Genomic DNA, 24612 nt, shown 5'->3' with positions numbered 1-24612 from the left:
CTATTGAACTGGTCTTTGCTTTAAGAGTCATTTGGGGGGAGGTTGGGGAAAGGAGAAGTTTGAGATGGGGAGAGGCATAGGTTATTTCCTATTAAGAAACAAGAAGTGCTATAGTAGAGAATATACTACGAGTCTGGAAGACCTGAGTTCAAATCTCTCCTTTACTAACTGGGTGGCCATAGGCAAATCATGTAATCTTCTTGAGCCTCAGTTTCTTCATTTGTAAAATAATACTTGCACTTCCTACCTCACAGGGTTCTTTTAAAGGTCAAACAAAAGCCCTTTGCAAACTTTAAAGTGCTATGAATATCAGTTGTTTTTTAATATCAGATACCAGAAAACATAGCTTTTAGTCCCTAGTTCTTCTATGTGATCTCAGACAAGTTACTTGGTAGTAACCTCTTTGGGCGCTGGTGTCTTCATCTGTTCAACAACTATCTGGGGGCAGCTAGGTAGCACAGTGGATAGAGCACCGGCCCTAAAATCAGGAGGACCAAGTTCAAATGTGGCCTCAGACCAAGCACTTGACACTTACTAGCTGTGTGACCCTAGACAAGTCACTTAACCCCAATTACCTAAAAATTAAAAAAAAAAAACTGTGAATCAGATGAGATTATGTAGCTCTTGAAAACTATGAACTCTTATGCAAATACAAGGTGTTATTATCATTGAAGGTATTTTCATGAACTCTACTAAAACAAATAGTATAGTGGAAATAACACTGGACAAGAAGTCAAAAGACCTGGGTTCTAAGCCAACCTCTGCCCTAGAGTCTTTGATGTGAGATAATATTTGAAAAAAAAAATGTCACAGTGCCTGGCATATAGTAGGTGCAAAATAAATGCTTATTCCCTTCTTTATCCCTTTGTGCCTCAGTTTCTTCATCTATAAAATGAGACTATTGAAGTAAGTGCTCTATATGGGCCTCATATTGACTTAGAAAACCCCAAATTAACATTATCTATGTCGTTTTATATTTTTATTTATTTTGTTAAGCATTTCCCAGTTACATTTTTAGCCTGGTCCTTTGATTTTCTAAACTACGAAGTGGCATTCAAAGCCCTTTATAAACCATCCCCCTCCTTCCTTTCCAATCTTCTTGCGCCTTCCCCTCCCCCACACACTCTGCTATCCAGTGACACTGGTCTCCTGGCTATTCCTCCAACCAGACACTCCATCTCCCAACTCTGGGCATTTTCATCGACTGTACCTCTCTCCTGGTTGCTCTTCCTCCTCATCTCTACCTCCTGGTTTCCTTCAAGTCTCAGCTAAAATCCCACTACCACAAGATGCTTTTCCCAATCCCTTTTAATCCTCGCTCTTTGCCTCTTTTGATTATCTCCGTTTTATCCAATATCCATTTTATGCTACTTGTTTGTATATAGTAGTTTGCCTAATGTCTCCTTCATTGGACTGAGTTCCCAAGAGCAGGGACCTCCTGAACTTTGCCTTCCTTTGTTTCCCCAGCTTTTAATACTGAGAGAGAAATCTCATATTAACAACCAATTATTGAATTAGCGTTTCCCATTTCTCTTTCCTCATTCAGAAATCAGTCCCTGTACGTTATTCAGCTAGTCTTTGAACTGCAGGGCTGATAATGAAATGAAATCTTGGGCAAAACTTACACAACTGGGAAAATAAGTATGATCAAAAAATCAAAAGACATTCTAGTCTAGGTGAATTGGTGGATTTGTACCTATTGTGTTTTAGTCCGATAGGTCTGGGTGGAAATGGATTCCCTCTTTTATCTAGATCGCCCTAGACTGGGGTGGTCTGAGTATAGATAAGTCTCTCTGTCCAAGACTAAGTGATCAGAGTCATTTCTCCAGCCCCTGCTTAGAATAAACCCACATCTCATTATACTCTCCATTCTCTCATTACTTGTTAACCAATCAGAGTTGATTTCCACCTCAGGTGCACCCCTTTTTCCAAAGGTTTTGTAAGTATTCAAGGCACTCCATGTTAGGTCTCTTTGATTACCAAGAGAAACAACTGAGCTTGATTACTTACTAGCCATAATTAATAAAAATCGATTATAATTTACCCAGAAACTCTGTCTCTTGAAAATTTTCACTTGCTACAATGCAGTGTGTGGCACATAGTAGGAGCTTAATAAATGCTTAAGGACTGACTGATTAAACTTCTGGAATAATAATAACACAGTGCTTTCAGGCTTACAAAGCACCCTCCTCACAACAATCCTTTGAGATAGGAAATACAAGTATTATTGTCATCATTCCATATAAGAAAAAAAAAAAGTGAGACTTACAGGGGTCAAGTAACCTGTACAAAGTCACACACTTAGTATACATCAAAGTATACAATTTAACCCAGGTCTTTTCTCCTGACTCTCAAGTCTAGTACCTTTCTACTAAACTGTCCTGGTGTAAAGGTTTTTGTCATCATTTTCAATAAAATACTCTGCTGTGTCCCCAACTTAATTTTACCTTACAGTATCCTCCTCAACTTAATCTGTTCCTTTGGTCAAGTGCCTTCCTTGTTTGGTCTCTTGTTTTGTCATCATTAAGCCTTGCCTGGAGCACTTCCACGATGGGGAAATCTCCTTCTCATGAGGCAGCTCATTCCATTCTGGGACAGCTTTGATTGTTAGAAAATTGTATGACGTTGTGCCTCACTAGCTTCATCTGTAAAATGAGAATTTACACTACCTACCTCATGAGATTATTGTGAGCAAAGCAATTTGTAAAAATTGAAGCATTTTCTAGAGAGTGGCAGCCTAGCTTATTAGAGAGATGCCAAGCCTCAGAATAAGAAAGGATCTGGATTCAGGTCCTGCCTCTCACACACCCTGGCTATGTGATCTTTGGGAATTCTTTTAACCTCTCAGTGCAGGGCACCCAGGCAGCTCTCCAAATTATAAATTGCAGAACAGTCTTTAGTCTGCATCTTTGAAGGAGCTTTTTCCCCAGGAGTTCCCAATGCTAATGACATCAAAAGTACAACCAAAAATCACTATATAAACGTCAGGAGTTCTTGTCATTAATTAAAAAATTTTAATTAAAAACATTACACCAAACAAAAGTGAGAACTTCAGCACTCCTCTAGAGACCCTCATCTTTTCCTTCTTAATGAGCAATGGGAAAGAGTTCAGGATTGAGCTATAGAGTAATGGGGAAAATCCTAAAATGTGAGCTGTTCTTTAGACTTAACAACTGCTCCCTTTCCAAACCACAGCCTCAGCACTTAGATACCTTCATGAAAACCGAATCATCCATCGGGACCTGAAGCCTGAGAATATTGTCCTGCAACAAGGAGAGAAAAGGGTGAGTGGAAACCAGAGTCTGGTGACTGATGGTTTTGTGTGTGGCATTCATCCCAGGGAACCCATTCTTGGTGGGAAGAGGAAATGTTTTTCTGTCTCTCTGTTTGTATTTTCATTTCCTTGTGTGAAGCTTTGATTTTCTCTGGGACCACTTTTAATAGCTTGAAAGACGCAGCTCAGTATGAAACTTCTTGCAGATCAGAGCGCATTTGAATGGCTAGCATTATGAAGAGCCCAGGTGGCACAGGTCTGATAAGGAAAATATTATTTACCCCTGATCCTTGAGGGCCCTACAATTCTTGGAATGAGACCTCTATTCCCATTGGTGTTGAGAGCCCCCACTTTGGTTGCTATACGGGACACCAGTTGAAAGCCAGTTCTAGGTCTTGATGCCAATACTGAGACTTTTAGGCATGAGAACTTGTGTATGTTTGGGCAGAAGAAAGATATGGGTGGCAGGGGATATTTGGAGGAAGTGTCTCCCCACCCATCCAGCTATCTGGGTGTTTCATGGGAACATAGGAAACATATGGTGCTGGGTCAGACTCACGATCCAGCCTTCCTGGTATTTATTCTGTTGTTTGTAGCAGCCTCATGGTGGTCCTCTCTAGTCATGGTGGCCAGGGGAGGGGTATTTTGCTTGGAACTTAAAGGGTTGGTGAGTAGAGGCCACTGCTGGTGGGGACTAGGTCAGGGGTGGGGAACCCGAGGCCTCGAGACCACATGTGCCCTCTAGGTCCTCAAGTGTGGCCCTTTAACTGAATCCAAACTTCACTTAATGAAAGGATTTATTCTGTGAAGTTTGGATTCAGTCAAAGGCTGCAGGTTCCCCACCCACCAGTGGACTAGGTTTTTTGGTAGCTAGGTGATGTGGTGGACAGAGTGCTGGGCCTGGAGTCAGGAAGACCTAAGTTCAAATCCAGCCTCAGACACTTACTGGATGTGTGACCCTGGGCAAGTCACTTAACCTCTGTCTGCCTCAGTTTCTTCGCCTATAAAATGGGGATAATAATAGCACCTACCTTCCAGGGTTGTTGTAAAGCTCAAATGAGATAATGTTTGTAAAGTCCTTTGCAAAACTTCAGTGTAGATAAGGGACCAGAAGCAAGATGCAGGTTATACTGAGCATAGGGGTTCAGTTACCAGAGTAGAGAGCAACGAATAGAACATAAATAGGGCATTGAGGTGGAGCAGCAGATAAAGTGCTGGTCCTGTTGTCAGGAAGACCTGAGTTCTAATGTGGCTTCAGATACATACTAACCGTGTGACCATGGGCAGATCACTAAACCTCTGTTTGCCTCAGTTTCTTCATCTATAAAATGCGGGAAATGATAGCACCAACTTCCCAGGAGTGTTTTGAGGATGAAATGAAATCATCATCATCATCATCATCATCACAGGCCTGGCACATAGTTTGTTGTTGTTCAGTTGTTTTTCAGTCATGTCTAACTCTCTGTGACCCCATTTGGGGTTTTCTTGGCAGAGATGCTGGAATGGTTTGCCATTTCCTTCTCCAGCTCATTTTACAGCTGAGGAAACTGAGGTAAAAAGGGTTAAGTGACTTGTCCAGGGTAAGTGTCTGAGGCCAGATTTGAACTTAGGAAGATGAGTCTTCCTGATTCCAAGCCCAGAGCTCTATGCACCATGGCGCCACCTAGCTGCCTATTATTATTGTTGTTATTGTTGTTGTCATTATCATGGGAGCCTAAATCAAGCCTGGTGTGTCCAGGCACCAAAATGAGAGGTTTCATCAATAAAGCCCAACTCTGGCCCGGGGGCCTCCCTCTCCTATCAGTGGTTGCCTCAATCACACATTACATCTGGGTCCACCTCACTCCTCAGCCGTTATTCTGCCAGCCCCACGACTGTAGGGAAGTCTGTGACCCATAATCAAATTAGCTCTGTCAACGCTTTTGTAAAAGGTATGTCAATCTATACCCCTTTCCTCCTTCTAGCCCCACCACCTCCCCTCATCTTCCCTTTAACTTTCCAAACCCGAGTAGCCTCCCTGGTCCTCACTGTCCCCCTATTAGAATACAAACTCCTTTAGGGCAGGGACTGTCTTTGCTTTTGTATTTGTATTCTCAGGGCTGAGCCCAGTGCTCAGCACTTAATAAATTCATCCATTCATTCATCTAAAATAGCTGGTGTCAGATTCAAATAAAAATGGGCTGCCCTGAGGGTTTCATGTTGACTTAGAAAACCCACAAATTAAAGTTGGCTATGTGTTTTATTTATTTTGTTAAACCTTTCCCAATTATAATTTAATCTGGTTCCACCTGGCAACTGCAACCTTGAGTTTGACACCGCTGATCTAAAGGCCAAACTTGAGATCAAAAGAGTGGGGTGGAGATAAAGGGAATGGGGTGGGGGTTGGGGGAAGGCCTAAGGAAATCTACCCTTGGGCCGGGAGAGTTAGTTCATAGCCAAGATTGCTCTTGGTTCACATTGAACAAGGTGAGTCTATGTCCTACAAAGCCCGATCTGGCTACATGATGCTGATGCCATCTTCCCTGGTCTTCAGCCTCTCCCGGAAGTTCCTGCCTGAGAAACATCTGTGTGTGAGTAGCAGTGGACAGGCAGCTTTGTTCTTTTCAGGTGGGAAGATGAACAGTAGCCTTGGTCATACTGGGACTCCACAGCTGGTATCTTAGGATTGCAATGACAGAACTCTCAGGCCTCCTAAAGTCTCCTAGGTTAAACTCAGTTTGGGAAACCAGGATATATGGTCAGGCTGCCAAAAGGAGTCAGTCACCTGTGTCCCAGTGTACTGTTCTGTACACTCATTGTTGCTAATTGTTCTGACATCAGAGCTCCCTATATCAGACAAAGGGTGTTCACACCGTCTACCATTAAGATGCCATACCGTAACTGTCTCTTCTTTCCAGCACAAAGATGTTTATTCTAGAATAGAGTCACAGCATGTTGTTTTCATAAACCTTGAGTGTTTGTTCATTTTTTTTTCAGTTAATACACAAGATCATTGACCTAGGGTATGCTAAAGAGCTGGATCAAGGCAGTCTTTGCACTTCTTTTGTGGGGACGCTGCAGTATCTGGTAAGAGGTGGGATTGGCACATATACCCGTTCCTTTTCCTTGTGATACACCCACAGGCACCTTGTTTTCCAGGATTCCAGAAATGCTCAGTTTTGTTCCCACCGCAGCCATCCCCGTGGATGTTTCACGGGAAGGTGGGAAGGATGGGAAAGGTATCTTGCTGGATCAACCCCATGAACCAGCCATCCTAATATTCTATTTGTAGCAGTCCCAAGTGATGGGTCATGGTGGTCCTTCTGTGAGTCATACCCCAGCTTCTCTTAGAAGCCATTTATGACTTTGTCTCTGCCTTCAATTCCCAGTATGGCTGGGAAAGCCATGGCCCTCTCTGGGCCTGAATTTCCTCATCTATAGCCTGAGGAAGTTGGATTGAGTCAGATGACTAAACATCTTTTCCATCTTTAAAAAAAAAGTTTGGCTTTTTCAGATCCATTTACTGTTACTATAATCATTTGTTTATTGCCTGCTCTATGAAGTAGTTTCCTTTTATTTGTCCTAATTGTACCTCACCCATTTTTCAATCTCATGATTAGATTTGGGGATCTGATAACTCCGTGAACACCATAATTTTGTAGATTCTGTAGCACCTCTTTTGCGGGGGATCCACCCACCATCAGTTTATCTTCTGCTGGCTATGGGAACACCTCTAAGAGATTTTATTTTCTTTTTAATTTTTTTATATCTTTTCTTTCTGCATCACCTCCATTTTTAAATATCTCCCTTTTCCCTTTCTCCCCAGTGAGCCATCTCTTGTGACAAAGAATTTTTTAAAAAGAAAAAAAATACAGTTTTAACAAAACCAACGAATACATCAGCAGAGTCTGACAGTGCACACAACATACCATGGCTAGAGTTCCCCACCTGTGTTCATTTGTTCTTAAGGACCGGGATTCTTGGTCATTGTTATTACATAGCTTTCAGATTCAGATTTTGGGTCTTTGCTGTAGTCATTATGTATGTTGCTTTCCTATTTATGTTTATTTTACTCTGCATCAGTACATAAGTCTTCTTGTGTTTCTCCAAATTATTCCTATTCATCCAAAGATATGCCATCACATTCAGGTACAATTTATTTAACCATTTCCTAGTCTATAGGCATTTCCCCAGCAATTTGTTCTTAGGCCCCTACTCTTTATCCTACGTGGAAGGATGCTCAGGCCATGTCAAAAATTCAACCAGCATCTGGATGCCTTTTAATTATTGCTGTCTGTCTCTGTACCATTGCCCTCAAGCCAGACATACCAAATACTCTTTCTTCCGGCCATGTCCAACTTGATGTGATATGTCATCACTAGTTCTAATCAATATAGTGATAAGACTGCTTATCTTTCCAACACTCCCTTCCTTATGGGTGGATTCCCCTTCCTGTTGAATCACAGAATCAGAGAATCTTGACATTTCAGAGTTGGAAGCAACTTTAGAGACCCACCTGTACTTAAGTAAGAATCACTTCTATACCCTACCTAACAAGAAGTCCTTGGGCCTTCCTCTTCTTCCCACCTTTCAGATCTAGGTCTTCTGATGCCAAAGGAGAGAAGTAAGATGTGGAAAATTTAAGCAACTTACTTTTGACTGGTCATGTAACTAGCAAGAATGACTCCCAAGTTCAGCAGCATTCTTTCCACTAAGCCATGTGGCCTGTCTTATATATTTTCAAATATAAAATCATTATCGTGCTCCTCATTTACATAGGCTAGGGACCGGGCCTGTGATTTCACTGGTATGGGCCAGGGAATTCCTAATGAGAAAACTCCTACCAATGCTATTGGACAAATTGAGAAGTTAACTGACTTGCCTAGGGTCACACCCCAAATATATGTCAGAGGTAGGGCCTGAATCCAGGTGTTCCTGGTTTTGAGACCCCTTCTCTACCCACTGTGCTATACCTTCTATCATCTCATTTATATAGCACCTTTTAAAATTCAGTTTTCTTTTATTTTCAGTTCCAAATTTTCTCCCTCTCCTTATCCCTCACTTATTGAGAAGACAAAAAACTAAAACCCATTACAAATATGTATAGTTCCTACATTATCCATGTCCAAAAATAATATTTTTAAAAGAAAAAGAAGAAAATATGCTTCAGTCTGTGGCCTAACTTCATCAGCTCTCTATCTGGAGATGAATTTATATAGCACTTTAAAAAGCACTTTTCTTTTTAATGCTGTTTGACTTTCTTATTTATTTATTTATTTTTATTTTTAGGCAATTGGGGTTAAGTGACTTTGCCCAGGGTCACACAGCTAGTAAATGTTATGTGTCTGAGGCTGTATTTGAACTCAGGTCCTCCTGACTTCAGGGCCGGTGCTCTATCCACTGTGCCACCTAGCTGCCCCTAAAAAAGCACTTTCCTCACAACATTTATCCTGCCCCCTTAGAGTAGAAGCTTCCTGAGGTCAGGAATCCTGTCTTGTACTTCTTAACACCAGAGGCAAAACAAGCCATTTGTGTCCTCTGGGAAACATAGTTTTTTTTTTTAGGCAATTGGGGTTAAGTGACTTGCCCAAAGTCACACAGCTAGTGTCAAGTGTTTAGTCTGAGGCTAGATTTGAACTCAGGTCCTCCTGACTTCAGCTCCAGTGCTGTATCCACTGTGCCACCTCGCTGCCCCTCTCTGAGAAACATTTAAAGGTACTGCCTCCCCCCAATCCCCTCAGCCCCTCCACATTGTTGCTTAAACCCCAAAGGCACTGTATGTCATGGAGATCAAACTTTTCTGGCATTTAAAAATATGTGCATTTCTCAGAAGTCATATTTTTAGAATATCCCCCACCCCATTTAAAAAAGTTTTTCCCTATATAGGGTTGTTCCCCACACAATAACATTCTTGGTATCTTCCTTATCTAACCCATTTCCCAGGTATGGCAAGCACTCAGTCAACCTTTGTTGATGATGGTGATGACAGTGATGCTGGCTTCATTTAAAGAGGGGGGACACTGAAGCATGGGAAAACTGTATCCAATACCTCCCCTTCTCTGCTGTCCCATTCCTCCCCATCCCCCCAAGGCAGAGTAAGGATCAAAACAAAATCCAGGAGTCCTTCTCCCTGGTCCTTCCCTCTGGTTTAATGAGTTGAACCAGGAGAACAAGATGGAGCCTCTGGAATTGGAGCCTAGGAACTAAATAAGGAAGTTTCTTCCTTTACCCTCTTCTGTGCAGATCAGGCATGGTGTGGCTCCACCTAATACCCACCGAGGCACATTGGAGGAGAATGAAAGTGGGGGTAGTTTGAATGTCTTGCCTTTCCCCATGGGGCTTGGCGGACGGAAGAACTCAGGTTCAGCTCAACAATGTGTCTTCACAGGCTCCGGAGCTGTTAGAACAACAGAAGTACACGGTCACAGTGGACTACTGGAGCTTTGGGACCCTGGCCTTTGAGTGCATCACGGGGTTTAGGCCATTCCTTCCCAACTGGCAGCCAGTACAATGGTGAGTGGGTGTTTGTGGGCGACCCATGGACCTGGGGGCTGCTTTTTCCTTTATCTACCATCTCTACTCAATTTGCAGGTACATAGTTGACCTTAAGCCTAGGCTATACCAATTTTATAAAGCTCTCTGAAATTACTTTTTTCAGTAGTCCCAGTAGTAAGCCTGCCATATACCTTTTTATTTTGATAATTTCTCACAATCAATTTTATTTTGAATACAGAGGTTAGATACTATTGTGGAAGGAGCCTTGGGGTCAAAAGCCCTGGGGTCAAGTCCTGACCCATCTTGTCTCTAGTCTCTAGCTGTGTGACTCTGGTCAGTCCACTTAACCTAGGTCTGATTCTTCATTTGAAAAATTTTTACTTTTAAAACAATACTTTTACTACCTGCTTCATGGGGTTGTTATGATATAAGTACCTTTTAAACCTTAAAATACCATATAAATGTGAATTGTTGTTAATTGTAGTGTTAATAATAATAGCTGATATTTTACATAGTGCTTTGAAGGTTTGGAAAGGATTTTACATATATTATCTTATTTGAGCCTCATGAAAATTGTATGAGGCAGGAGATACAGATATCTATTGCCATTTTACAGATAAAGAAATGGAGTCTCAGGGAAGTGATTTGTCCATGTTATGGGTAACTACTGGAGGTAGCATCAGGGGACTTCAGGGGACAGACACACATTCTGTTTCTGGACCACTCTTCAAAGCCCTCTCTAGTCTTAAGAAGGCACACTAGGGCTTGTGTTCCAATGGCATAACTTTAAAGAATCCAGGGTTACCCCCAGCACATGGTGAGTGCTATAATGAAAATGTATTTCCTATATAGCTTTAAAGCAAAATATTTAAAAAGTGATTGGTTATCCCCTGAGAAGCAGTTAAAGTTATCAACAGGAAAGGCTAATGTGCTTAGCATAGAAACTGGCACGTAGTAGGTGCTTAATAAATGTTGGTTGATTGACCGATTGTACAGAGAATCATTGGATAGTCAGTCACTCTGGGAAATCTTCTTTTTAGGCATTCAAAAGTCCGACAGAAGAGTGAACTAGACATCGTTGTTAGTGAAGACTTGGCTGGAGGAGTGAAGTTCTCAAGCAGTTTACCCTACCCTAATAACCTTAACAGGTGAGATATAATACCATAGATCATGTTTAGATCAACCCTATGGTAGACCAACACTATAGCACATCTCTCAGATACTGAGCATCCAAAATGAGCATCTAGATGACCATCTTGTAATGGTCCAGAATATAAGTTCCTTAGGGGCAAGGATTATTTCACTTTTTGTATTTATATCTAGTGCCTACTATAGTGTCTGGTTCCTAGATGCTTAATATATGCTTGCTGAGTCATTGATTGATTGAATGTTTTATTCTCTTTCCACTGGGTACTTGAGCAGTCAATCTCAAGCTGAGTGTGTGTGTCACAGAAAACTCCCATTCATTCTGAAAAATACTGACTAAACACTTACTATGTTCTTTGCCCTGTCCTGGGTGAGTAAGGGAGCAGAAGAATTATTAGATATATGGTTCCTGCCATTATGGAGTTTAAAATCTAATTGGGAATAATCGGTCAAAAAATATGAACAATTTTCAAAATAAAAATTTCAAACTGTAAGTGACCACACGAAAATATGCTCTAAATCAGGGCTTCTTAAACTTTTTCCACTCACGTTCCTCTAATTCACTAATAGCGAAAAAAAATGTAAATAAAAATAACTCTAAGGTGTCACCTCATACTATGCAGATGGTAAAGTCTATAAAAGATGGACTAGTCAGAGTTGGAGGGGCCGTGGGAAGACTGGCACATGGATGTCCTGTTCATGTAACTAGTAAGTGGTCCAGTCATCTTGGAAAACAATTTGGAATTGTATGAGAAAAGTCCATACCCTTAGACTCAGTGATCCCACTACTAGACACATACTCCAAGGAAGTCAAAGACAGAAACAAAGGTCCAGTATATACCAAAGTATTCATAGCATGACTCTTTGTGATATTAAAGAACGGGAAACAAAGTGGTTATCTATTGATTGGGGAATGACTGAAAAATGACAGTATTATGACAATAATGGTGTAATACTGTACGGTAAGAAATGATAACTGTATCAGGAATTCAGAGAAACAAGGGAAGATTTATATGAAATAATTCACAATGAAATAAGCAAGAACCACCAAAATGACTAATATACATATATGTAAATGAACAAGATCACTAAAAGAAAATTGAACTCTGGGTAACTGAAAAGCCATTGAAAATTCTGAAGATCATATAATAGAACATATCTCCCACCACCTCACAGTGGAGAGGTGGAGAACTGCTGAGACAGACTAGGTGTACATTGGCAGATATGGTCACCATATTATGTTTTTGTTTAATTGTTTCTCTTTGTTGTCAGGGAAATTTCAGTCTGGAAAGGGTTGGAAGTGACTGTGATGTTAGATAAAGGACATCAGTAAAATGTATTTTTAAGAAATCTAATTGAGAGAAAGCACAGGAAATGATTAATAACAACAGAAGAGTTAACATAGGAGATGTCAATGTGATTGATAAATCAATAACTTAGGATGTAAGTGTGATGAGATCAGCAGTGGAGAACTCACTATGGGTTAGAGATATCTGGGAAAGCATTTTTAAAAATTTTTTTTACATCTTTTGTTTATATATCACCTGAGTTCCCTAATATATCCCCTTCCGTTCAGAGAGCCATTCCATTTTGACAAAGAATTTTTTTTAAATGAGAGAGGAAGAGAGAGGGAGGGAGGAAGAGAGAGAGAGAGAGAGAGACAGAGAGAGAGACAGAGAGAGAATGAACAGTTTAACAAAATTAACCAATAAATAGCATCATAGATTTTGAGCTGAAAACCTCCATAGGGACCATCTACTCCAAACTTCTCATTTTACAGATGAGGAAAACTGAGGCTCAGAAAGGTTATTTGCCCATACCATAGTCCCAGAGCTAGTAAGCATCCAAAGCAGGCTTTGAAGAGATCATGTGCTGCTGACTCCAAATCCATCCCTCTGTCCCCAATGCCACCATCTTGTCTCACCAATCAAACCAGAAAATATATACATTATTCCACACCTGTAATCGCCCACCTTTGCAAAGAAGAGAAGGAAATATATGTTACATTTCTTTTTTGAGACCAGGCTTAGTCATTATAATTGCACAATGTTCAGTTTTTGTTCCTTCCATTTCCCATTTTTGTCATATTTGTGTATGTTGTTTTATCGCCTCAACTTATTTCTCTTGGCATTGGTTCCTAAAGCCATTCTTTGTTTCTCTGTATTCTTTATAGTGATTGTTTCTTATAGTGCAGTAAATTTTCCATTACTGTGATGGGTGAAACCTGAGATAACTGAGGAAATAAAGGTTCAAGCTTTTGAGTATACCAATTTATTAAGCAATACATACCAACTGCATAACAAATCGGGACCGGGGCTCCTCAGCTTGGCATTGGACCCCGAATACAAGGGGAAACAGATTTTTATGCATTAAAAGAAAACAATTAACAGGGTATAAACTAGGATGAAAAATTAGGTAATCTGATTTCTAATTGGTGGAAACATTAGGAACTTTCTGAGTTGGGAGGGGGAGAGCGAACAGGTACAATTCCCTGAAATCAGAAAAAGAGATGTCCCACTCACCTCCACATGTCTACACTCAAGCAAAAAAACAGGGAAACAGTAACTGACCAGCACAGGGCCAGTTCTCAGATAAGACACATGCGTTGCTTGAGATTCATAATTGTGGGAAAACTCCTTGCATTGATCTTTGGATCTGACTGGGTTTCTGGTTGGCATAACTTTGGGTCCTTAGTTAAAAGTCTCTAAGAAGCAGGTAGAGGTGATCCAGTTTCCCGGTCATACAAGGCTAGGTTCAAACAATTGAATAATTTTTTCACAATTCCTATGATTGAATAAAGTTTTCTCACAAAACAGAAATTGGACTAGACCCATAATTGAATAGAAGGGGGACCAAGCTAGATCCAGAATTGAGTCACAAGATGAAGTCAGTTTGGTTCACACAATTCCCATAATTCTCTCAATCCCTTCATGTACCATAGTTTTTTTTGCAACCATTTCCCAACTGATGGGCATCTCCTTTGTTTCCAAGTCTCTGCTCTAAGTAGTTTAGTATATATGTAATCTTTCACTCTATCTTTGATATACGTAACTAGCATTGGGAGCTCTACGTCAAAGGGTATAGACATTTTAGTTACTTATTAGCACAGTTCCAGATTGCTTTCTGGAATGGCTAGACCAATTCATAATTCCACTAACAGCATATTTCATGTGCCTGTTTTAGAAAGCATTTTCTAAAAGAAATTTATTGATACATTTCATTTTTTTAAAAAGTGTTATTTTAAAAACATGTTAAAAATGTTTTAAAAAGTGTTATTTCACTAAATATTTCCCAATTACATATAAAAATTTTTAACATTCATTTTTTTTAAATTTGAGTTCCAAATTCTCTGCCTTCCTCCCAACCCTCCCCCACCCTTTGAAAAGGTAAGCAATATGATATTGATCATGCAGATACATTTCATTTTGACAAAACAGATGCTTCTCGGCAAATACCCAAACAAACCCACCTATGAGGTATACTGTAGGATAGCATTATGGGAGTTGAGAAGAAACTCAAGGTGACCCTTCAGAGATGGATGGGATTTGGATATGTAGAGACAATCTAGATAGGAAGAAAAGTGGGACAATATATACAATAAAAAGGATAAGCAGAATGAGAAAGGGTTTGAGTCATGTCAAGAAATCAAGTACAGTATTGCGTTCGGTTCAGGACACACATTTTAGAAAGGACACTGATATGGTGGAGAACATCCACATCAGGGATTTTTAACCTGGGGCTCTCCTCCTTGAGTATCCATAGATAGATTCTGGGGAGCCAACGAACTTGGATGGGAATAATAAACATATCTTTGTCTTCACTAACCTCTAACTGAAATTTAGCATTTCCTTCAATTATTTAAAAATATTGTTCTGAGAAGGGGTCCATAGCTTTCACTCTATTGCCAAAGTGGTCCATGTCACAAAAAAGGTTAAGAACCCCTGAGCTGGAGAACCGTAACCTGGATGGTCAAAGGTCTAAAATTGATATCGTAAGAATTGAAGTTGAAGGAACTGAGAATATTCAGGCTCTACAGAAGAGAATACTTCATGGGGGAGATAATAGAGTCCACAAGTATTTGAAGGGATGACTTGGGGAAAATGAATTAGACTTGACTCCATCGGTGAGAATTAGAGCAATGGATGGTAGCTTCAATGAGGCAGATTTGGGCTGGATGTAAGGAAAACTTCAGGTCCAAGAGAGGAATGGGCTGTGAAGTGAGAGATAATGTTAGAATGGTGGTACAGAATAAAGGTAAATATTGGTGGGCATTGGAATGCGAAGATAAGTAGTTTGAATTTGCTCCTATAGGCAGTGGGAACCACTGAAGATTTTTGAGCCAGGGAGTCACTTAATAAAAGTGGTGTTTTGGGGTGATTAGCCTCAGGGTAGTGTGTAAGATGGAATAGAGGTAGGGAAAGATTGGAAGCTGGGAGACCTGTTACGGGGTTATTGTAACAGATATTTAGGGATAAAGGCTTAGACTATTCAGTTGGTAAGGAGTGATAACATCCTTTCCTAGATTTATCTATTAATCTGTCCAACAAGTATTTATTGAAATGCCAACTATGAACATGATGCTGCATTGCACCAATAAGTTGGAGGGGCCTGTGAGGCCTGAACTTCTTACCCTTTTCCATGAAGGCAAGATGAGATTGGTGTCCAAGATGTGTCTTCTCCTCCTGTCTACTTCTTGTCTTTTTCTATCTCTCAGTATTCTAGTACAGCGACTAGAAAAGTGGCTGCAATTAATGTTAATGTGGCAGCCCCGACAGAGGGGCACGGACCCCTCTTACGGCCCGAATGGCTGCTTCAAAGCGCTGGATGACATCTTGAACCTAAAGGTGAGTGTAAAAGCTCAGTTACCTCGCAGTGAAAAATGTCTGCTTCCTCTGCAATCAGGAGATGAAGCTATATGACATTACTGGGACCAATCTATGGAAAGCAAGTATGGGGAAAAAATCAGAAATCGCACAGGACTAGGTAACCAATGAGGAAACATGTTTCCTCCATGTGTCTGATTTGAGTTGGTAAGGCTGATGAGAGCTGAGGAGGAGGAGGAGGAGTGGTTGGGCAACCCTAGGGCCAAAGCTCAGGACAAGATGGAATACACATAACAACATGAAATAACATGGCACCCAGACTTTACTTCTGTCTACCTGATCACAAGAGGAGGGTGATCAATATGGTGAGGAGACTGCACACTATGCCATAGCAGGAATGGTCGAATAACCTAGGGATAGGAGAAGCCTTCAATCTGGGGAAAACTAGATCCTTATCTTCAAATATCTGAAGGATTGTCATGTCTAAAAAGAGGCAAATAATTATATTATAATTATTTGTTTATAATTTATTTGTAATAATTTATTATTAATTTATTTAATAATAATATTTAACGAATAATTTATAATAATAGTGAACATTTAAATAGGGCTTACAATGTGTCCTGGAAGGTAGGTGCTATTATTATCTCCATTTTGTAGATGGGGAAACTGAGGCAAATAGAGTGAAAGTATCTCTGAGGCTGGATTTGAACTCAGGTCTTCCTGACTCTAGGCCTAGTGTTCTTATCCACTGAATTAATATTTGAATGGCATAGAGAGGCAGGTTTCAGATCAGGGGAAACAACTCTGTAACAATTGCTATTATTATTGTTCAGTCGTGGCCCACTCTGAGTGAACCCATGGACGTTTGTCCTTGGGGTTTTCTGGGCAAAGTTATTCAGGTGGTTTGCCACTTCCTTCTTTGGTGTGTCCTCATTTTACAGATGAGGAACAGAGGCAAATTAGAGCAAATGGACTGTCTTGGGAAATCATAGGAACACAGACTTAGATCATCTAGTCTAATTTCCTTACACTGGGGGGATTAAGGGGGAAAGGGATGGTAGGGGAAATGAGCATTTGTGTAGCACCTACTATGTGCCAGGCACTGTGCTAAGTGCTTTTTACAAATATTTCATTTGATTCTCACACCAACCCTGTGAGGTAGATGTTATTATTCCCTTTTTATAGATGAGGGAACTAAAGCAAATTGAATCAAAGTGACTTGCCCAGAGACACGCAGCTAGTAAATGTCTGACACCAGATTTGAACCCAGGTCCTTTGACTTCAAATTTAGGACTTGTTCTTCTATACCAGACTGTCTCCTCTTACTGGAGGATGTCATCAAATGGGCATGTTGTAGGGAAGGTCTCACGTAAGGAGTTAAGTTAGATGACTTCTGAGATCATTCCAAACTCCAAAATTCTACATTCTTAAGTCACATCATGGTTTTAGCAACGTGTGAAAGGCAGGTGAAAATTTGAGTACTGGGGAAGGGTTTGAGCTGATAAATCAGCAGTGTTAGAAAACAGAGGATGACACTGTCCTGTGGCTCTTTTCCATGACCTGTTAACTTCTTGTTGTAGCTAGTTCACATCTTGAATATGGTAACTGGCACCATGCATACCTATCCCATCCTGGAGAAGGAAAGTTTGCAGAGCTTGAAGGTGAGGATCCAGGCCGACACGGGCATCCCAGAGGAGGACCAGGAGCTGTTGCAGGAGGCCGGCCTGGCTTTGTTCTCTGACAAACCAGCCACGCAGTGTATTGTGGATGGCAAGGTAAGCGAGCGCTGGGGGCTTTAAAAAATAGCACTTCTCATCATCATCATCATCATCATCATTAGGACTATTTTTACCAGGGGATCTAGAGACGCCTTCACATTTGTCACCAATTTGGCAGGCACCCCACTATTCTGTGCTATTTATACCTCTCCTCTTCTCTTTTGGGATAAGACACCTCGCACGTCAGGATTTCCTTGAGACACAAGTACTTTGTTTTGATTTCCAACCCGGGTCATATCACCTTTCAGCCGTGCCCTTCCAGCAATTATTCTTACCAACTTGGCTTTATTCTTCTAAAGTAATTGGTCAATTAAAAATGTCTCGTTACGTACTTATTATGTGTTCTGTACAGTTATATTGTAAATAAAAACATCTAAAATAAGAGCCCTACCCACAAAGACCTTACAGTGACCTGGGGAAACAAACTAAATACATATTAAGTAGTGAGTTTTTTAAAATTATTTTTAACATTTTAAAAAATTTTGAATTCCAAATTCTTTCCCTCCCTCTAGCCCTTCCCCACTCATTGAGAAGGCAAGCAATATGATATGAGTTATACATGTGAAGTCATGCAAAACATATTTCCATATAAGCCATGTTGCCAAAAAAAAAAAAAAGCAAGAAAAATAAAGTGAAAAACGTATACTTCAGTCTGCACTCACAGTGTGTCCGTTCTCTCTCTAGAGGTGTATAGCATTATTCATCATGGGTCCTTTGGAATTGTCTTAGATCATTGTATTGTTCAGAGTAGCCAAGTCCGAGGTGATCGATATTGCTGTTAGTTTGTACAGTGATCTCTTGGTTCTGTTCACTTCACTCTGCATTTAAGCAGTGATTAAACACAATATGTATAAATTAAGTGCTAAACTCTAAAGATAATTAGAGACTGAGATAATAGTAGTAATAACAGTTCACTCTTGTGGGTCATTTTAAGACTTGTAAAATACATTAATCTTAGGAGACAGGTGGTACAATTTTTTTTTTAAAGATGAAGTTACTTGTCCAAGGTGTCATAGTTGATTAGGGGTGTAAGCAGGACTCAAGCCCAAATCTCCTTACTCCTAGATTTTCCATGGGATCTCTATATTATGATATAAATAAGGCATATGGTATAGACAATAAAAGCCGAAAGATCTGGAACAGAGCTGAATCGTTTTAGGCCAGAGTTATCAAGAAAAGGCTTCATGAAAGATAAACAGATTCTATATGTTGGATAAAGATTATAGTTTCAGAAGTGCCCAGAGGCCACATAGGTGGTCATTAGAAAACTTACTGCCATGTAAGCCTTATTACATGAAGGTAAGGGGTATTTCATTCAAGAATATCTCATCTTGTTCTTGTCCCTTTGCAGCTAAATGATGACCGAATATTGGACATGGATCTCATTTTTCTCTTTGACAACAGAAAAATCACCTATGAGACTCAGATCTCCCCAAGGCCCCCACCAGAAAGCGTCAGCTGTATCCGTAAGAACAGTTTCTTAATCTAAACCATTAGTTATTTTCCTTAAAACAGGACAATTAGTTTGTGTTATTCTCAGGGTCAGCCACTAGCTCTTGGATGGGAAGAGGGTGGTCTTTAAGTAAAACAGTAAGGAGATTGCCATCTCAGAAAAAGGACTTGAAAGAAGCTGCTGAATTAATACTCATAGGGTTCTTCCAAAAGCGTGTGGTGACCTGGTCAGAGCATTTTGTCCGGGCTCTTGGCAACGGAGAGGTCTCTGACCAAGCCATTGCTACCATAAGAGAATGCACAGACTTTGTTTGAAATAAATTGTCATCTACAGCACCTTTGGGGTGCCTTACTGTGTGAGGAGACCCTCTGTTGCTCTAGACCCAGGACACCATCTCATAACAGGCTCATTACTGGTCATCTCTGACCTCTTTCGTTTTGACCTTTCAGTGTTGAAGTTTTATAATCAGGGCTTAAACCACAGATCCCCTGAACTCCATGCATGTTCCCTCCCTCCTGGATGGTTCATCAGCATCCTGACCTTCCTCCCCAGAGGCATGGGATCCATCCCAAATACCCAGAGAGCTTTGAAGTACACAAGTACTCCAAATCCCCACCTCCTCCTGTTTTTGGGTACTTGCAGACTCATTTAATCATCTCCTATAAGCAGGCAAAAACTTTATATTTATAGGGCCTATAGTTTCAGATAAGCTTAAAAATTGGGGGGAGAGAGAGACAGTGTGTGTGTGTGTGTGTGTATGTGTGTGTGTGTGTACACTTATAGTTTTCTCTGAAAACAGCGTCAAATCAACAAATATTGAGGGCCTGTGACAATATCTGTGTGCTCTCTTTGGTGATTGATTAGTCAATCAACAAGCATTTGTTAAGTGCCTGCTTTGTGCTCTTTGTGTCTCTGTGATAAAAAGACCAAAAAAAAAAAAAAAAAAAACCCACTAAACCATCCCTGCCCCCAGGGAGCTTAAATTCCATCTTGTGTCAGTCAGTCAACAAGTATATATTATTCAAAGAAAGGCAAACAGGGTCCCTCCCCTTGAGGAGCTCAATGTCTAATTGGGAAGACAACATGAAGATAACTACAGTTATCCTTTCCACATCTCAAGAGTTAGAGGTGAGCCACGTGATCTGGGAAATCTGTATAAATTTTTTTGGCCCTCCATTTGTACTAGAGAAGTCTCATTTTTTTTTTCTTTTATGAAGTATTTACAGTATCTTATTGTCATCTGTGGCTTCAGCAAAACTCCCCTAAAATTCCCACTGAATTTCTTGTGCTGACCCATGACATGTTGAAACCACGATGAGCAAAGTAGCAGTGTGGAAGGGGTAACTGGATGTATTCAAGATAGATAAAGAGAGGGTAGAAGATTCTCTGAGAGAGGGAAAGGCAGTGGCAGCTGGAGTGGGGAGAGGAGGGAGGAAGGAATCGGGAGAGGTCTTCTGAAGAAGGTGGAATTGATCTGACTCTTGGGGAAGTCAGGGAAGTTAGTCAGAGGTGAAAAAAGAGCATTCTAGGCATAAGGCACAGCCAGTGCAAAAGCATGGCAGTGGTAGATGGGTTATCATGTTCAAGAAACTGCAAATGGTTAATGTGTCAAGTTAGTGAAATGTATGGAGAAGAATAGTGTAAGGAGATTGGAAGGGTAGAAGGGGCCAGGTTGTGAAGAGCTTTAAATGCCTAACAGGGGATTCTATATAATAGCTAGCATTTATGTAATTATTTATATTTATATAGTTATCATAAAGGTTTGCAAATTACTTTACATGTGTTATCTTGTTTGAATTTTAACAACCCTGTGAGATAGGTGCTATCATTATCCTCATTTTACAGATGGGGAAACTGAGACAGGGAGTACTTAAGTGTTTATATAGCTAAGTAAGTGCCTGAGGCAGGATTTGAACCTGGATCTTCTCATCTCCAGGTTCAAACACTCTTATCTACCATGCTACCTCGCTGCCTCTGTATTGGTCCTTTTGGTGACAAGGAAGAATACTGTTTCCAATTACAGCCTTAACCATATGCCCTCTTTTCCATGCATGCTCCCTCTTTTAATCTTTTAATTGCCCCTAATCATTGGCATTCTGCTCCCCCTCCTCCCCAGGGGTCTGGATAGACCCACCATAAATACCTATAGAGGTCAAATAGACACACTCCAAATTCCTTTTTTTTTTTTTTAAATAAAGACATATATGATGCAAATAAGTATATGACACCATCCCTACCCTCAAGGAGTGTGCAGTCTCGTTGAGAAAATGAGGACAAAGCAGGTGGCCTGCTAACTGACAATACCAAAGCTGAACATCGGTTACCCCCAAAACATCAAAAAGCGTTTGATTGCTTGCCTCATGTATGGTGTAGAGAGCCAGTGGGGACCGGGAGTCCAGAGGAGGGTTTGCTATTAGACCACTGTTTGTGTCTCTGTTTCCAGTTCAAGAGCCCAAGAGGAATCTCCCTTTTTTCCAGCTGAGGAAAGTGTGGGGTCAGGTGTGGCACACGATCCGGACCCTGAAGGAAGACTGTAGCCAGCTGCAGCAAGGCCAGAGAGCTGCTATGTGAGCCCCTCCCCTCCCCTCCTCTCTTCCCACACTTAGGAGATCCTGGTGCCCCCTACCAGAGGACAGACGGGAGCCAGGAGGGGGACAGTGGCTTGGATATATGAGGAAAGGATGGTGTCAGGGTCAGAATGAGGAAAGTCCCTGCAGAATGGATGAGAAGAGGGTGGTCAGCGTACAAAAGAGGGTGGAACAGTCAGGGCAGAATGTGGAGTGTGAGAAGGACCCAAGGGATCATCAGCACTTGGGGGCGATGCTGCTGATAACTGACATTTCTCTGACAAAAGACTCCCCACATCCACCCTGTGGGGTAGACCTCACAGTAGGTGAAGTGACTTGCCTTGGGTCGTGCAGTTAGTGAAAGAGTCAGAACTAGAACCCAGGACTTTTGACTCCAAAACCAGTGCTATTTAGTACACCAAATCCTATGGTATACTGTGGCAGAGGAACCCCTTCGATCTGTTCTTTCACTGGTTATGTCCTGTGGGTAAATTTTTTTAATGTATTGTTATCTTTTGTTTCTATGCTTCATTTCCAAATAAATCCCTCTCTGACCCCTAGAGATCCATCCTTTGTAACAAGGAATAAAAAAAAAAGAGTTTATAAAACTAACCTGCACATCAGTCAGGTCTGACAATATATGCAGCGTCCACACCCATAGCCCCCTACCTGTACCAAGAGGTGGAGGGAGGCAGTTTTCTCTGCCTCTCCATCCCATCCTTATCTTAATGTGGCTAATTTAAATGATTAACCCTTGGGGCAAAAGACCTTGCTCCGTCCCATCTGCATGCCAGGTCTGCCCCACTCATTGCTGAGGTTCAGGAAAAAGAAATTTCCTGGTTGTTCTTGGTAAGAAATGATGATCTATCTAAACACCTGAAATGATGGGCTTGGGTTTGGCACCCGGGATGCCTGGCAGGTGGGATGCTGATATCCTTTTCTTCCTGGCTGCTGCAGGATGAACCTCCTTCGAAATAACAGCAGCCTCTCCAAGATGAAGAACTTAATGGCATCCATGTCTCAGCAGCTGAAGGCTAAGCTGGATTTCTTTAAAACCAGCATCCAGATTGACCTGGAGAAATACAGCGAGCAGACTGAGTTTGGGATCAGTGAGTGTCGCTCTTTGCCCTGAGCCAACCAGAGAGATCATCCTTGCTCCTCTCTCTCTTCCATTTTTTTTTTTAACCCATCCTCATTTCTCAACTGAAAACTGAGTTTGTTGTCTCTCTCCAATTCTTTTTCCAGCGTCAGATAAACTGCTGCTGGCCTGGCGAGAGATGGAGCAGGCCGTGGAGCTCTGCGGGCGGGTAGGAACACTAATTTTAGGCTTAATTGCTTACCCAGAGGGAGGAGGCTTCTCAAGGCCACTTTCCACTTTCTCATCAGATGTGTGGGCAGGCATTGTCCGGGGAATGTCAAGTTTTCATTGCCATGCCGTTTGACCTTGGCTGGGAAGTGCTGGGGAGGATGTGGATACCCAGGCCTTGGGGGCCCCACTGTGGCCAGATGTAGCATTTACACTGCACTTGGATGTCTGGGTTGGAAATAGCAGAAGTACAGTTTATGATTTCCCTTTGGGGAAGCTAATAAACCAGAACTACAGACAGACCTTTTGCTTAATAATAATAATGATAATAGTTAACACCTACTAATATTCCATCTGCTGTGTGCCAAGCACAAATATTATCTCCTTTGCTCTTCACAACAACCCAGTGGGATAGGTGCTATTACTGCAACCATTTTGATAATAAGAATAATAGCTAACATTTATAAAGGACCTACTATGTGCCAGACACTCTGCTTACCACTTTATAATTATTCTCTCATTTAATCTTTACAACAACCCTGGGAGGTATGTGCTATTATTATTCCCATTTTAACAACAATAATAATAATAGCTAACATTTATATAGTGCCTACTATGTACCAGACACTCTGCTTAGCGCTTTACAATTATTCTCTCATTTAATCCTCACAGCAACCCTGGGAGGGAGGTGCTATTATTATCAACCCCATTTTACAGTGGAGGAAACAGAAGCAGACAAAGCTTAAGTGACTTTTCTAGGGTCACACAGCTAGTAAGTGCCTGAGGTTGGATTTGAACTCAGATCTTCCTGACTCCAGGTCCAGCACTCTACCCACTGTACCACCTAGCTGCCCAATTCCCATGGGAAGATAAAACCAAAACAAAGGGAGTGAGTGGCACAAGGACTCAATTCAGTTCACTTCAGCAGTCATTTATGTCACTAACAAAGGTAAATTTTGAAGGCAAAGAGAGATTGAACAGGAAACCATGCCACTATAGCAGTGTCTATTTCTAAAACACTTTACACTTTATAAAACACTTTTTCAGTTCAGATTAATTGCAAGGATTGATCTTGGTTCTGGAATATAAAGGATATAATAATGCACATCCCTTCTCTCAAGAAAGAGGTGGGGAACCAGGGATGTGAAATGCAGCATACGTTGTTGAACATGGTTGCTTTGTCGGTCAGTTATACTTAGCTCTTTTTCATTTTTTACAAATCAGGGTTTAATGAGAGGGTAGTTTATCTCTGCAAATGACTGTTGTTTTTTTAATAGGTATTGATTAAAGTAAAAATTAAATCATGACCCACACCCCAAAAATGCTCTTTTACAACAGCCCTGTGAGATACACAATACATTTATCATTCACTTTTTTTCTTTTGTTTCATTTTGGTTTTTTTGGCTAGGTAATGGGGTTAAGTGACTTGCCCGGGTCACGCAGCTAGTAAGTGTTATGTGTCTGAGGCTGGATTTGAACTCAGGTCCTCCCAAATTCAAGGCCGGTGCTCTTTCCACTGTGCCACCTCGCTGCCCCTATCATCCCCATTTGATAGATGAGGGCCCAGAAAAGCACTTTGTCCAACATGGGATACCTACGCCTCAGAAACTCAGGCTTCTGACTCCTTTGCTCTCTTCCCTCTACCCCTGCTTCTACCTATGAATGAAAACTCAGGGTTGTGATTTCTTTTCCAAGCTTTTCTATTGACTTTCTATGTGACCCTGGCCAAGTAAGTTCAGACCTCCCTGCCTCAATCACCTTATCTGCAGAATGACAATGATAGGATGT

The 24612-nt window shown here is 41.1% G+C and overlaps 1 protein-coding gene across 2 annotated transcripts in view; it reads left to right on the top strand.

Moving 5' to 3' along the window:
- Positions 1–24612, top strand: part of IKBKB (inhibitor of nuclear factor kappa B kinase subunit beta) — a 78067-nt gene that overhangs the window by 28331 nt on the left and 25124 nt on the right. For both annotated transcript variants that reach the window (XM_027865447.1, XM_027865446.1), the window contains 10 exons: positions 3196–3284; positions 6251–6340; positions 9642–9766; positions 10789–10896; positions 15609–15738; positions 17301–17495; positions 18850–18964; positions 21395–21518; positions 22476–22627; positions 22764–22825. In XM_027865447.1, coding sequence (XP_027721248.1) covers positions 3196–3284; positions 6251–6340; positions 9642–9766; positions 10789–10896; positions 15609–15738; positions 17301–17495; positions 18850–18964; positions 21395–21518; positions 22476–22627; positions 22764–22825 — 1190 coding nt within the window. The remainder of the gene's footprint in view (positions 1–3195; positions 3285–6250; positions 6341–9641; positions 9767–10788; positions 10897–15608; positions 15739–17300; positions 17496–18849; positions 18965–21394; positions 21519–22475; positions 22628–22763; positions 22826–24612) is intronic.

The sequence above is a fragment of the Vombatus ursinus genome, unplaced genomic scaffold (genome assembly GCF_900497805.2).
Source record: "Vombatus ursinus unplaced genomic scaffold, bare-nosed wombat genome assembly UNPS02014778.1, whole genome shotgun sequence".
In the NCBI taxonomy this organism is placed as follows: domain Eukaryota; kingdom Metazoa; phylum Chordata; class Mammalia; order Diprotodontia; family Vombatidae; genus Vombatus; species Vombatus ursinus.
Note: the sequence above shows the minus strand (reverse complement) of the source record. Positions and strands in the feature narration are given on the sequence as shown.